We start from the raw sequence: 14,643 nt of genomic DNA, 5'->3' as shown, positions 1-14,643 counted from the left end.
TTAAGTTGTGTATTTATTATAAAACAAATTCATTACAAAATAAGTTTAGGTTGTGAGGCTATAGTTAATATACAAGTACCTGTAGTTTGTAAGCATTAAAAATTTTAATCTGCAGTCAAGGAATTTTATTTTGTATTTTTACAAAGCTATATAGCTTAAAATAACACTCATTCTTAGGTTTTGAAATTTCTTAGACTTGGAATCAACTGTACAAAATAAATACCCACTTTCTGTTTTTATAATATTTTAATTTTATTCTTTTAAGTTTATTGTAGAATAAGATGCCATTTAATTACCATGCAAATATTGCATCTATTATTGTAACATTCAATCCCATTTGGATTTCTTTTGGGTAAGGGATTGCGTGCCATCTTCCGCTATTGCAACATAGGTCTTGGATTCTCGCTGTTGAGACTTCATATATGCTAAGTATGCTCCACTGCATATAATTGCTACCACACCAAATGACATAACAGCCAAGTTCTGAAAGATTAATTAAAAATTAATTTTGATGAGCATCCCTATTAGAGAAGATTCAATTATCTGAAGTTTCCATACATCATGAGATTATAATAAATGGTATACAGTTGTCCCTCATAAATGCTGACAGCTGTATCTTGAAGTCTGAAATATCATTGCAGTACCTGTAGTGAAATCAGTAATTACAAAATATTGTTTCACTGTAAAAATAAGGGTATGCATTCACCCTCTCCAACAGACCCCTTATTGCCTGCTTGCTTACATATAAAAAGTATGCAGTACATACTTGTATATGAAATTACACTCGGGATAAATTTATGTACAATACAGTCAGTACAGTAGTGGACTAACTTCACTTTAAATTCAAATTTGTCAAAAGTAATTCTACTCTTCCCCTGGTCTACTATCTGAGCTATGTCAGAATCTTGTATCTCAGGGTAAAAACCTACAAAGTGAAAATACTCCCACAACATTGGCTTCCAAACAAAATTTTCTTCTTGCTGGTCATTTCCTTTTAATATACTGTACAGGAAAGCTTTTGAAAATGGTATACCAACTGTGCACAATGGAACATGACATAATGATGCAAGGATGTTCTGGTTAAGTGCTTTTGAGCATGAACACGAGTTTTTCGTGAAATAACCATGTTCTTGCTGAGAGGCCTGTGGAAAAAGTCCTATATTTGTCCGATGTGGTGTTGTAAATTACAATGTCAAGAGACCATATTATATTAATTAGGGTTTACAGTAGAGTGGTCATCGATATATGCAAGGGAGGAGTTCCTGAAAAACCCAGGAATAAATCAAAATCACATATATCGAATACTTAGTTAAATGGGAAAAAATAGGATGCGTTCCATAACCCAAAATGAAAATGTTTCAGACCCATTTTCAAGACAAACAAATTAATGGAATATTATTTTTAAAATAATAGATAAAGCAAGTGTCCAGTACAGTGTACTTAACAATAAAGAGATACATCAACTTGGGTAGACAAGATGATGGAAGTGGTGGTAGAAGCTTTACATAGTGGGTGATGGTGCTGGGAGGATATCTGTTGAGTCACCAGGGTTGGAATCCATATCTGGGAGTGTGACATCTTGCATAAGGCTGAATTTTGCTCGCATTAATTGAATTCCAGGTAGTAATAGGATATTCACATATGAGTGAATTCACTTCCAGCCAGGTAAAACTTATTGAAGTTCACATGAGTGGTTATGAAATGGCATTCTAAATTACTGCGGTTAAAACCAGAGGACACTTTTTGGCAAATTAAACAAAGTGGATTGGTACTCTGAAGCAACAAAAGAAAAATTGGGGTCCAATTTTCTTACAACTTTCTGTATTCATCTTGTATTGTTCGTGTTTTTTCTTTGAGGTATGTCCCTTACTTACGTTATTCTGTTGAACACTCGTTTCTCCTCCATCCACTGCCTTGACCTGAGATACCGGTAGTTGTTTTATTAGTGCGCTTTTGTTTTATAACAAATCGATCCATTATTAAGCTTCATTCTGCATGACACAGAAAGTCACAGCTATTGCTTAAATGAACAGCCCTCTAGCTAAGAAAGTATTCAGATAAACCCTGCAATTCTAAATGAGCACTGTAATATGCCTAATCCTCTGCTACTCCACAACACAACTGCAGTACTAGTGGCATGAGCTGTGAGGCCCAACCATTTCTCTTTCCATCCTGTCTCAGCTCCAAGATTTTGAGAGAGAGAGAGATGTTTAAGTTAACGGAAATATAATTAATTCGTGTTAAATGTTTCTGCTAACTGTGGCTTTGTCTTACCTTGCTGTAATGTAATGAAGATAAATATTTTCCACAAAAATCATTAAGCACGATTTTGGATATCCTAAATACTACAGGAATATATATTTTCATCAAGCCAGTGGCTCTCAAGCCGCAAGAATACTGTAGTGGATTCCTCCCCTAGCAACGCTTGTCCCTGAGTAGTACCCCGCGAATTTCCCAGTGTATGCCTCGTGGCCTAGGTCAACCAGCGCCGCCTTACATGACGGAGGTCAACTATTAAGCCACGCCACCTCTATATAAGACCTGACCTCGTGGTGACCTACCTCTTTCTACCTACACCAAACATCAAGCAACACCTCTTCCTCCACTCCTGCCTGGCGGCCCTCGCCCAGAGCCGGCGATCATGGCGACCCACAAGCTAGTCCTCTGAGCACCCTCACCAACCAGCTCTCTCTACATCACGCTTGGACTCACGCTGCTACCCCCCAGCACCAAGCTGCATTGTACATCCAATACAACATGTATACAGAGAGCACATTGTGAGTTTCCTTTCTCCATCCCATCCTGGTACCAACTGAGACTTAGAAAAGATTATTGTACACAATTCATTCAACAAGTGGCATTTGGCTATAAATCAACATGCAAAATTACTTTTATAAAACACAATCAAACTTACAGGTTTAACATACAGCTCAAAGTTGATAGCTTTGAAAACACTCGTTGTTCGGATAGACTTGATGCCATCTCCAACTGCAGAATTGGAAATGGGTGATTGTGTCGAGCTTGAACCCTTCTGGGTGCTATTACTGCTACCCATTCCTTACTTATATCTGGAGGGAATACAAAAAGGATTCATTATATTTTTAAATCTTAAATGAAGGACATATCCCCATAGCCCATCTTATGACTGAGCCCACAACTTGATAACTCATATATACCCGGTACGTGGCACACACTTACCTTACAATTAGTCTGACTCCTTGTTGAAACCAACTCCCTAAAAAAAGTAAGAGTCTAAAGAATTGTGACATCACACAAATGACAGCATTCTGTACCTTCAGCTGTAATATCAGAAGGTTTACTAGTTGTCAACTCTTCAACACACTTCTGCAGAGTACCTGGATGATGGAGGACGTGTTCAGATCCTGCTTTACTCTCCGTCACCTTCTGTGACTCTGCTGCAACCTGACCATAGCTCTTCTTAACTACTTTCGTTCTATCAGCTCTTCCCATCTACCAGAAAGTGTTGTGACGGCACTGAGTGTGAGCTCTTTCAAGACAAGACTTGACCAACACTGGAGGAGGTTCGGCACATTCAGGAGCCGGTACTTGCCAACAGTGCAAAACAGGGACATGACCGATTGCCCAAGTGGCTAACAAGTCATCATTTGGTGAAGAGGATAAAAGAAAAGGAAAAGTAATCAGAGACGTAACCGGTCGCCTAGCGGCTAACGAGCCAATCAGTGCGGAAGAGGATAAAAGTAATAAGTAAGTAAAAGTTAAAAACCAACCGTTCAGTACGGACGGCTGCTTTCACGCCCACAAAAACGTAAGATTACACCATATCATAGAAGGTTCTTTCTGTTTAATATACCAGGGGTCCGGGGGGTCCGGTAGGCTTGCTTGTTTATGTTGGAGACGTCTTCTAACAATGCTACTGTTGCTTGTTTTTCCTATCAACTAAGGTTAGGTTAGGTTTAATTTAGAAATTACCACTTTCTAACACATTTGTTCAACTAAAACGGTGAAATTGCAGTTTTTATAATAATTTAACATGAAAAGTCAGCTGCGGCTGCCTATAGTATAGGACAGACAATTGCAGAGGTAATTTCTGTTGGTAGCCTCCCTGAGGTGTGGTAGAGCAGGCACTCTTGGACGTTGTCAATCAACGGACTGTTTCTACCGGGTAGAATATCTAGGGGACAAGACTGTCTAGATGGGATGACAAGTAACTCGTGTTCAGAAATTATCTATTGTATTGTACTTACATATATAAATATTGTGTATGGTGATATAATCAACACACAATAAAACACTTTGTTTTGATCTTGTATCTTCCAGTTTATATTTTGTTTACAAGGCCACAAGGGATAGTGTTTTATAATATACAACTTATTATTATTATTATTATTATTATTATTATTATTATTACTATTATTATTATTATTATTATTATTATTACTAATACTAATATTACTATTATTATTATTACTATTATATTCATTATTATTACATAGGTTTTTATCGAGTAGAGTTGTTCATCAAGGAAAGTATACGAGGAAGCCGTTTCCGTTGACTTTGAGGCTTCTGGTTGGCCCGCCATGCCGACACCTTGTGGCCAGTCGTCCCTGAGAAGGAAAATGATGTTCTTCATCCTTAAGGGCAAGGGGTGACCTAATTTAGGTGTATAAGCATCTCAAGGGGCACTACTCAGTCGAGTGTCCTTACATGGAGCTGGCAGACGCTCGCCCCACAAGGGGTCACAGCTCAAGATTGAAGAGGCCGCAAGTCCAGAAAACTGTAAGGGCAAACTTTTTCGGAGTGAGAGTTGTAAACTCTTGGAACAATCTACCAGAGAGTGTTGTGACGGCACCGAGTGTGAGCTCTTTCAAGACAAGACTTGACCAACACTGGAGCAGGTTCAGGTACATTCAGGAGCCGGTGCATGCCCAGTACTTGCCAACAGTGCGTGACAGAGACGTGACCGATCGCCCGGGCGGCTAACGAGCCGATCAGTGGTGAAGAGGATAAAAGAAAAGGAAAAAAGTAGAGTCGTTGGTCGTAACCGACGCAATTTCCGCCATTTCATCAGTGCCCTCTAGTGGCCCGGTTGTCCACCACTCCCTTCCTCTACTATACTCTCCTTGGCCGACCAAGAACAACCATTTGTTGACATAATTGTTGGCAACTCTCACAATCAGCTGATGGGACAACTTCGACATACAGAACACCACATTTACGTAATTCACTGAGATTCAACTCGCAAAAATGAAGTTAGCCCAGAGGGCGGCTCTTATATATATGGGCGGTACCACAAGGTTTCCTATAAGGTAAGGTGTCATACAGTGAAATATGTGGGGGCTGCTTCATGAACTTGGAACTTGTCCTTGCTTTGACTTTCTGTGCATTTGTTTTCCTTTTTTTTTAAATGGGATTACAGTATGTACTGAACAAAGGTAAATTTTTGCAAGTGGTCAACCATAGCTTTTTTGTTGAGCAACACATTGCTCAACCAAGAAGCACCAAAACTAACCTAACTCAACAGATCTAACTGGTAGGTAAGAGACAAACACTGACAAAGATACCACTTCCTCATTTAATTCGCATCACTCTATCTTCCTTTATTTCTTACTTAAGGTAAGTTTCTTACTAGGGTTAGGTTAGGTTAGGTAGGCTAGGCTTGGATAGATTAGGTTAGGTTAGATAGGTTAAGTAGTTTAAGTTAGGTTAAGTAGGTTACATCAGGTTAAGTTAGGTGTTTTAGTTTTTTGAGGGTTTAACGTTTCGCCTTCAACTTTTTAATTTTTTTAATATCTCAACTACTGCTCATTTCAACGTCAATGAAGGTCATAATTGTATTTAACACGATTTACACATTAAATCAAATTTCATAAGTCAGTTAGGTGGTGGCAACTACTATATTTTTACCTTTTTTTTTTTTTGCCCATTTCTTCTTTTGATATGAAAATTTATTTTTCTTGTATTTTTTTTTTTTAGTCAGATATTACTGTACCTTCATTTCTTGTGGAAATGAGCCTTTTTTTTCTTGTAGCATCATGGTGTAATTTAAAATAAATTTTGGGGTGAATATGAGAGTATGCTCGGACCAAGCAGGATGCTTGTGAACTTTACTTTTTTTACTTTTTATCCTCTTCGCCACTGATCGGCTTGTTAGCCGCTTGGGCGATCGGTCACGTCTCTTTTCGTTTATATTCTTCACCAAAAGATCGGTTCGCTAGTCGCCCATGATCGGTCACGTCTCTGTCACGCACTGTTGGCATCGGGCATGCACCGGCTCCTGAATGTACCTGAACCCGCTCCAGTGTTGGTCAAGTCTTGTCTTGAAAGAGCTCACACTGTGCCGTGCCACAACACTCTCTGGTAGTTTGTTCCAAGAGTTTACAACCTCACTCGAAAAAGTTTGCCTCACGGTTTTCTGGACTTGCGGCCTCTTCAATCTTGAACTGTACCCCTGGGGGCGAGCGTCCGCCAGCTCCAAGTAAGGGACACTCAACTGAGTAGTGCCCCTGAGATGCTTATACACCTCAACTAGGTCCCCCTTGCTGCCGCCTGTAGTATAAGCTAGGCAAGTTCAGGCTGCCCAATCTCTCAGGGTAGCTGAGGTGCCGAAGTGCAGGCACCAGTCTGGTGGCCCTCCTTTGAACATTTTCAACCAATTGACAGTCCCTAGCATATCTCAGGGACCAGATGGGGTGACAGTACTCCAGATGGGGAAGCACTTCACTCCTGAAGATCGTTACAATGGCACATACCTAATTTTTGAGGGTAAATATATTAAAAAATCTAAGCATTTGCACAAGAAATGTTAATCATAAATGTTGATTTGTAATTAAAAAATAACATACTATTTAGTTTACTCAGAAACATGAGAAGAGGAATTGGTGAAAGACGAATATTAACCTAAATTACTTATAAGTGGGCAGGTCATGAAAGAAGAGGGAAATAACAGGGTGAAAACATTATGAACACTTACAATATGACAGTAATTTCACATCTCTATGTGTTTGTAGACAAAAAACTATATTATTTAACTACAGTACTGTAATTATGGTGCTGTCAGATCTCCTGTGGCAACCATGTTTTGGTTTACATCATCTGCTATATGGAAGCACCCGCGGTCTTTCTTTACATGTCAAGAAATGAACGATGATCTCATCCGGCATGTGAAATGTTGATGTCTATTGGTACGGCAGCCCAATGCTCCTGCGTGACTGGACAGACTATACATTGATAGCTATTAACATTGCCTTCTTTCTAACCTAACCGGATCTAACCTAACCTAACCATTAACAACACCGCTCGTCAATATGGCTGCCGTACAGTACATATATCCAGCATGATATTTGGCATACGGCTGCCTTACCTATATCCTATATGACCGAAAAGGAGGACATGTCAGGAAAAACTGGATGTATGGTAACCATTTGTAATAATGCTGAGAAAAATTAGTTAATTAAAGCATTTGACTAAAAATCCACAACGGGGTTAGGGTCCCAAATCCAGGTCGTAAGTCGAAAATGCTTAAATAATACAAAGAAAATCTACAACGGGTGTCTCTTTTTCTTCTCAGCACCACAAAATCCGCTCTTTTAAGCTTGCCAGCTATTTTAAAGTGAATTACAAACGAAAAGTTTTGTCTATGTACTGAAGTTGGGACTCAAAATAATTTGACAAAATTTTGGTACGACTGAGGCAGGTCAGAAGTGTGAGTGGTCGTAAGTCGAGTACAGTAGGTCGTAAGTCGGAGAGAAGCTGTATATGAATATCAGTATGTAGTTAGTCTATTTTTGTCATGGTCAGTACAGTGACAAACCTGACCCTGTCTAACATTAGGTTAAGTTCAGTCTGAAAAACTTTGGTAATAATCTGGAACCCATGCCCTAGTAAACTAGCAGCTTCAGAATATTTTCTGTTGAAGACAACTTTTGGTAATTGTACTGGATGCATTAACCAGCAACTTGAGCCAGTTTTTCTGTAGAGGATAAATGCTTTCTTACCTCATGAAAAGATCTCATATAATGGGAAGGAAGAAGTCTCTTGTACTACTTTACAATTGTTCTTATCTAGACCTTATGTATGGCCACTCACAACAATGCAAATGTTTGCAAAAAGGGAAGACTTACCAGCTGCTGCTACATTGGTAACATTCCAGTTTGTCTATTTCACATTTCGTCTACTTCCATTGTGACTACTCTCAAAATGGCTACTATTCCTGACCACTGGTGTAAGATGAAACCTGTACTCTGTAATCCTTTTTGCACCACTACTCACAGGATGAATGCAGATGGAATGCACAATAAACAACCTGCCGTCCACGACATACTTCAAATTTAATTCTGTTTTGGTATCCGTTAGTGAATAAGAACATAAATACATGAAATTATAAATAAGTAATGGAGCAAATAAACAATAAGGCAGAAGAGTAAGTGGCAATAGTAAGTAAATTCGATAGTGTCCTCCAATAACACGCGATACGGACCGCCAGGACCCGCATTATTGCATAGACGCATTAAAGTTATCTACCACTGGTGCTGAATGTAAGAAAATACACTCTAAAAATAATGATATACACCAAAAGGACAAATTGATTTTATTCTACTTAAAAAAAGTGATTTTAAATAGGACTATGGAGAATTCTTGTTTTGGACTACAGGGTGTCGTCATCAATGCTTATACTGTATTGTGGACAAAAAACACTAATTACAGTACACTACGTTACAGGTACAGGTATTACACTTCTTTACTAATTTGGTTTTGTGCTCATGTGTGTACTGTTTGGTTTTCTTGTCACAGCGTGAGGCCTCTGTGTCTCCTGTCCAGTGGCCGGTTATAGCAGGGGCAAATGGGACTAAAATGTTGAGCAAATAAAATATTTTTTATGCAGTTTGTCATTTTACAAATTAAAATAACTGTCTGGGCATTGTGAGGGTGTAATGTTGGTGTAAGGTATGCGGGCCTGTGAGGCTGCTCTAACAGTGTATGCCTGTGAGTGTATGTGAGGCTGCTGTGATGGTGTATGCCTGTGAGGGTTTGTGAGGCTGCTGTGAGGGTGTATGCCTGTGAGGTCTGGATGTATGAGAATATGTTGTCACATGTGAGTATGAGTTTGTTTGGAGGTATGAGGTTATGTGATGTTGTGAGGTCACATGAAGTTATGAGTTTGTGTGAGATTAGGAAGTCATACAAGAGGTTGAGTGTGTGAGAGTAGATGATGGAATCACAATGTGTTGTCTAATGGTGGACCCTGCTGCCATATGGCATCACAAAAAAATGTGACCAAGTCCCAGGTTGCTGATCTGACTTTTTGCCTTATTTACACACAATTACAGGGTCTCAGTTCTTTCTTTAACAACATACGTGTATCTTTTCTCACTTGATCTTTTTTGCATTTTTTTATTCCAGTATGGCTATTATAATAATTATCATTATTAATTTTTATTTTATTTTTTTTTATTTTTTTTATTTTTTTTATTATTATTACTACTATATTAAAAAAATATCTCATTCCAGGAAGTGTTCTGCACCCTGAACTGCTTGTTCACTGGCACCTGTTCTTAATATTACAGTACTGTATATAATTTTGATTTTCAATTTCTATTTCATATATGGACAGTAAACATCAGATAAGCTGCATCCAAAGGACTCAAGAATAGAAGAAGGAAGAGTAGAAAGTCGACCACTGCTTCTGGCTACCCCTTCCTTGCCATGCCTGCTCCCTGACCGTAGTATAATGAGTGGTGTCTTTGGCGGAAAGAAGAAAGAATATTCTAATTCTTGGGTAATTTTTTTCTACCTTTTTTTAACAACACTTTTTTGTCATGTTATAACATCTAAGCTATCACTTAAAAAATTAATGTTTCTTTGGTTTTTAGATTGTGAGTGTGACAGTGTCTTGCAAATAAAAGTATTTACACATTTACCTTACTTAGCACCTGGGGTGAAAATCCTAGGGAGGGGGGGGCATCCCTCCATCTCATAGGATGAGAGAATATCTTGTGTTTTGTCTCATCTGACTTTAGTTGATATTACAAATTATAGAATCATATTAACATTTACAGAATCATATTAACATTATAGCTAAGATTCTGTCAAGATGATTTACAAGAGACCATGCAGCATTAGGTAGTCAAAGCTAACCAACATTAGCAGAAAATTACCATAAAATGTTGATAATGAAGATATTATATAACCTCTGTGATAATAAGAAACCTAGTGTAGTACTGTATTACTAGTTGAAAAATAACCATAAGATAACATATACAGTAGCATACAGTAGGGGAATGGTTGGAAATATCCCTACTCGGCCCAGGAATTACTTCTGGCGCTCATTTAAAAAATTTTTTTCCAGTGTGTAGCTGGTTTTTGGAGCATTCTAGATACCAGGAAACCAGATAAACAGTCCTATACCTTTATACAGTACAGTATAATAAAATACAGTAATAATGAATTCTGAGCTTTTTAGGTATATTCTTTGTCCGAAAACCTTGAAAATAATATTTGATAAATCACTTCATCAGTTCTTATCGTTATATGGAACAGTGTCTATTTTACATTTTGCTCCTAGTACTGTAGGTTAGAAAAAGTATTTGGTCACAATACAACCCTGTAGTGAATGTCCATTTACATTAATGGTTTATGGTACTGGTTCTCTTGATGCTGCAGAGGTTGATGCGACTGATTCTGTAGATGCTGCAGAGGTTAATGCGACTGGTTCTGTAGATGCTGCAGAGGTTGATACGACTGATTCTGTAAATGCTGCAGAGGTTGATAAGACTGATTCTGTAGATGCTGCAGAGGTTAATGCGACTGGTTCTGTAGATGCTGCAGAGGTTGATGCGACTGATTCTGTAGATGCTGCAGAGGTTAATGCGACTGGTTCTGTAGATGCTGCAGAGGTTGATGCGACTGATTCTGTAGATGCTGCAGAGGTTAATGCGACTGGTTCTGTAGATGCTGCAGAGGTTGATGCGACTGGTTCGTAAGATGCTGCAGAGGTTAACGGAGATACGTATTACTGTATTTTGGTAAAAAAAAGAAAAAAGAAATGTTTTAACTTAATTTGAACTTTTTTTATTGACCCCCGTATCAGCATTTCTTAGGTGAAGGATCATGACGTCATAAACATGACCGCTTGTCATGATGTCAAAACATGGCTGCTGAGTTGGGGCGGCACAGAATATGAATTTCTGGACAGGTAATCATCGGGGAGCGTGAAACTTAGGAGGAAGGTACGTGGATGTTTCAAGGCAGAGAATTTAGGGGTCCATGTGAAATGCGTGAATCGTGGAACTTGAGCTGTTGTGAAACTTGCTACGCCACTGTACTACAGTATACCTGTATGTTTCAATATAGTATTTTTATCAAGAAGTATATTATAGTTCAGTAATAATGTATACCATATGAAACACTCTACTCTTTATGATTCTCTTATCACTCTCCCATTACGTTAGGCTACAATCTCAAACAAAGATATTTACAGCAAGAGAAAAAGTGTACAGTATAAACTTTTATCCAGAGTATCTCTTCTAATTGTGTTAGAAAGATAAATTTGGTACCATAATGATCTCTACAAGATTGCTTCAGTAAAAGATACTTTAACAAAATATTTTGGCTTGATACTGTATAATGATGGAGACAATTCTTTTATGAAAAACATAAGAAATATTTATACCGGAGTCCATGAAATCAGTTCTAATTACTGTAAGTTAGAAACACCATTTTTCATCCAAATAATCCTTAATGGTTTATCCAAAAATTTCTTGAAATGAATACAATATATAAGAAAATCTATATGAGATGAGGCAAAAAAATGGAGGTAATTTTGAGGTACAAGGCTTGAATGGAGCTGTGTCACAGCCAAGACATTGCATACTGCTGCCAGGTGTATGAGTGCTCCCAGCAACACCAGCTGCTCATTAACACCCTGAGAGCTAGTGCCAAGCTGCTGAGAGCATATGAGAGACTGAGGAAAATTTTATTTTTTTCCCCACATGTTAAAACCGTAACCAGCTAAAAAACAAAGTTAATATGGCGGGAAAAACCCAGAGTGTGTTTAGTCTAGGTTTAAAATTACATTACTGTATGTAACAGCAGATCTCTCCCGTTGGGCTAAAGAAACTCAGGAATAAAGCTCCATCTCTTAGTCATGTTTCTTTCACTACCAAACTACCGTCTGTCCACTACTATGATCAAAAGTCAGATGTACAACAGCCAACTTTATTCTTGTAATAATGGCATATACACCTGTGGCAAGTACAAAAAACACACAAATAGTCCCCAAATGTGCCCACACTATTTGTTATGTACAGTTGCGTAAATGTATTCCTCCACCCACTGTGATAACCTGTGTTTCCAAACGGCCAACCTATATGACCTATAGCAAACTTATCCACCAATCACGTCCGTCGTTACACTACCAATACCCTTTCATTCATAAATAGTGATACTACTACTGCGACGTTGCCGTTTAGAGACACGGGTTACCACAGGGGATGTAGGAACACATTTCTGCAACTGTACTGCACAGTACAGTATAGGGAAGTAAGAGGTGTAGCCAACAGAGACTGAATTAGTCACACATATGATATTCATGAAGGCAGTACATACAGTCAACAAGAGGGCGACCCATGCCAGGAAGCGATTCTGACAAGTGTATTAAGACAAACACTTCAGTGGCAATATAATTCACAACATTGTTTCACACACTGAAACAGGTTAGACGAGGCAGCAAAGTAAAGCACTAATATAGTATTTACGTATGATCCTCCACACCCCAACGTAAATCCAGCACGATACACTGGTGTCCAAATTGTAACTACCCGCACATGACCCAATCATCCAGCCATCATTTAACATATGCCACCTCCAGGCTCTTTTGTGTTCTAAAGGCGGGCCACATGCACCTGATTGAGTGAGGGACTGGCTGAGGTGGCATTGCTAGTTGTCGCAACCTAATTGCTGCAACCACTTCAAAGCCGACTTAGTGCCTGGTGCTTGCCAGCTGTCAGACTCCCCTGCACACTCACATCAAGCACAGGTTGGGGGGGGATGCCCACTAACCAAGCCCCAAAAGCACGGGCAACGACTACCTCTCTCCGAGGACAATGGAGCGCGTAGTTACCAAGTGGGGAACAATGGAGGGAGGAAAGCCTGGCGGGTCAGTGAACGCTTGGTGCTAACACAGTAGGTTCGGTGTTCTTAAGCAGTTTGACTCCAAAATCCTCCCCACCCTTTGGAATTTTGTACCCTGCAATACCTGTATAGTGAAGATTATGCAGGTGTGTTGTGAAGATGAAGTGGAATAAGAATGCACAGTACAATACCTATAATATAGTCCAGAAAGAGAAACACAGCTGAACATTGGCTGGAGATTCAAACAGACCAAAACCATTGTTGTTGTTGTGGGACCTTAACCACCTTTTGGCTACCACAGAGAATCCACAGGAAATTACTTTTATAATTTTGTATACAAATTTTGGTTCAAAATTTATTTATTTATTTATTTTTTTTTTCATAGCCCGAAATTTTGGTCATAATTTCAACATTCCGTAAAGACGAAATTTCGTAACCAGAGATTTCATAGCACGGGAAATGCCTGTACTGTATTTGCAGTTATCATCTTATTTTCCATACAAAAGTCAATGAATATTTCTTCTCTCATTTCTATTACCCAACCCAAGTGGTCCTACTTCTGGTGCTTCTTTCCCTTTCCCAACTTTTGCATTAAAATTACCCATTATAATTAGACATTGATTAAATTTCATAGTGTCTTTTTGCTTTCTTAAAATTTTCATTCTTATTATCATTTGTTGGTGCCTAAACCTGTCTTGTTACCAAGTCCATGAGTTTAGCATTAAACTTGACTCACAAAAATCTATCTGATACTGCTTAATATCCCTTTGCATTACTGTTCAACTTCTGGTGTACAAGAATACCAACACCTCTCTCATGCTTGTCCATCTTACTTTACTTAATCCCAGAATGTATCACTACAGCCTTTTCATTTCTCTACAAACATTTGCATACTTAACACCCTCATATAATGTCTTCACATTCCATGTTCCAATCCTGATTTTGTGCTTGTTCATTCTTCAACTTTCCGTAGTTGTGTTTAATGTTCAAGGCTTTGTTTTGCTCGGACAGTACCGTACTTGGTAGCTCTCGGTGGTTCACTGCCCGAAAGCATAGGTGGCAATGTAGTTGGATCTTTAGGTGACAATAATCCAACAGGAGTGCCCAGAAATTGTTTATTCTGTCAGTCCAATGTTGTTCAAGGCAAGAAGTGAAGTTAAGGAGACTGGATGCCCCAAACCTGCAACAATCCACTTTCAACCTGTTCATTTGAGGTTACAAGATGGGAACATTATACCCATCACAGGTACAGTATATTTGAAAGTGCTTTGTTCGAGCCCCGACACCACAACAAGGTGATGCAAATTTGGTCACTTAATGTAGTTGTACCTTGTGAAGGAGAATAACTTGTGTAACTGATTTTAATGAAGTGCATTTTATTCTTTTGTGGATATGGGCTATATTTTTTTTTAATTCACTGTGTAGAATACCTGTATAACTTGACCAATATTTAATTTTTATTAATTGTATACATACTGTAATTATTTTATTGATATGGAAAATTTATTTATTTATTTTAATTCATGTATAATT

At 38.5% G+C, this 14,643-nt stretch overlaps 1 protein-coding gene across 1 annotated transcript; it reads right to left on the bottom strand.

Moving 5' to 3' along the window:
- Nucleotides 1-3,068, bottom strand: LOC121870507 (small integral membrane protein 8-like). The gene is made up of 2 exons (XM_042372340.1): nucleotides 2,915-3,068; nucleotides 1-483 (listed from the first exon to the last, which is right to left on the bottom strand). Exons 1-2 carry the CDS (start codon nucleotides 3,053-3,055, stop codon nucleotides 328-330), a joined length of 297 nt encoding a protein of 98 aa, XP_042228274.1. The 5' UTR covers nucleotides 3,056-3,068; the 3' UTR covers nucleotides 1-327.
- Between the last annotated feature and the right edge of the window lie 11,575 nt (nucleotides 3,069-14,643).

The sequence above is a fragment of the Homarus americanus genome, unplaced genomic scaffold, assembly GCF_018991925.1.
Source record: "Homarus americanus isolate GMGI-L3 unplaced genomic scaffold, GMGI_Hamer_2.0 scaffold57424, whole genome shotgun sequence".
NCBI lineage: Eukaryota > Metazoa > Arthropoda > Malacostraca > Decapoda > Nephropidae > Homarus > Homarus americanus.
This window is presented reverse-complemented; position numbering and strand designations above follow the sequence as displayed.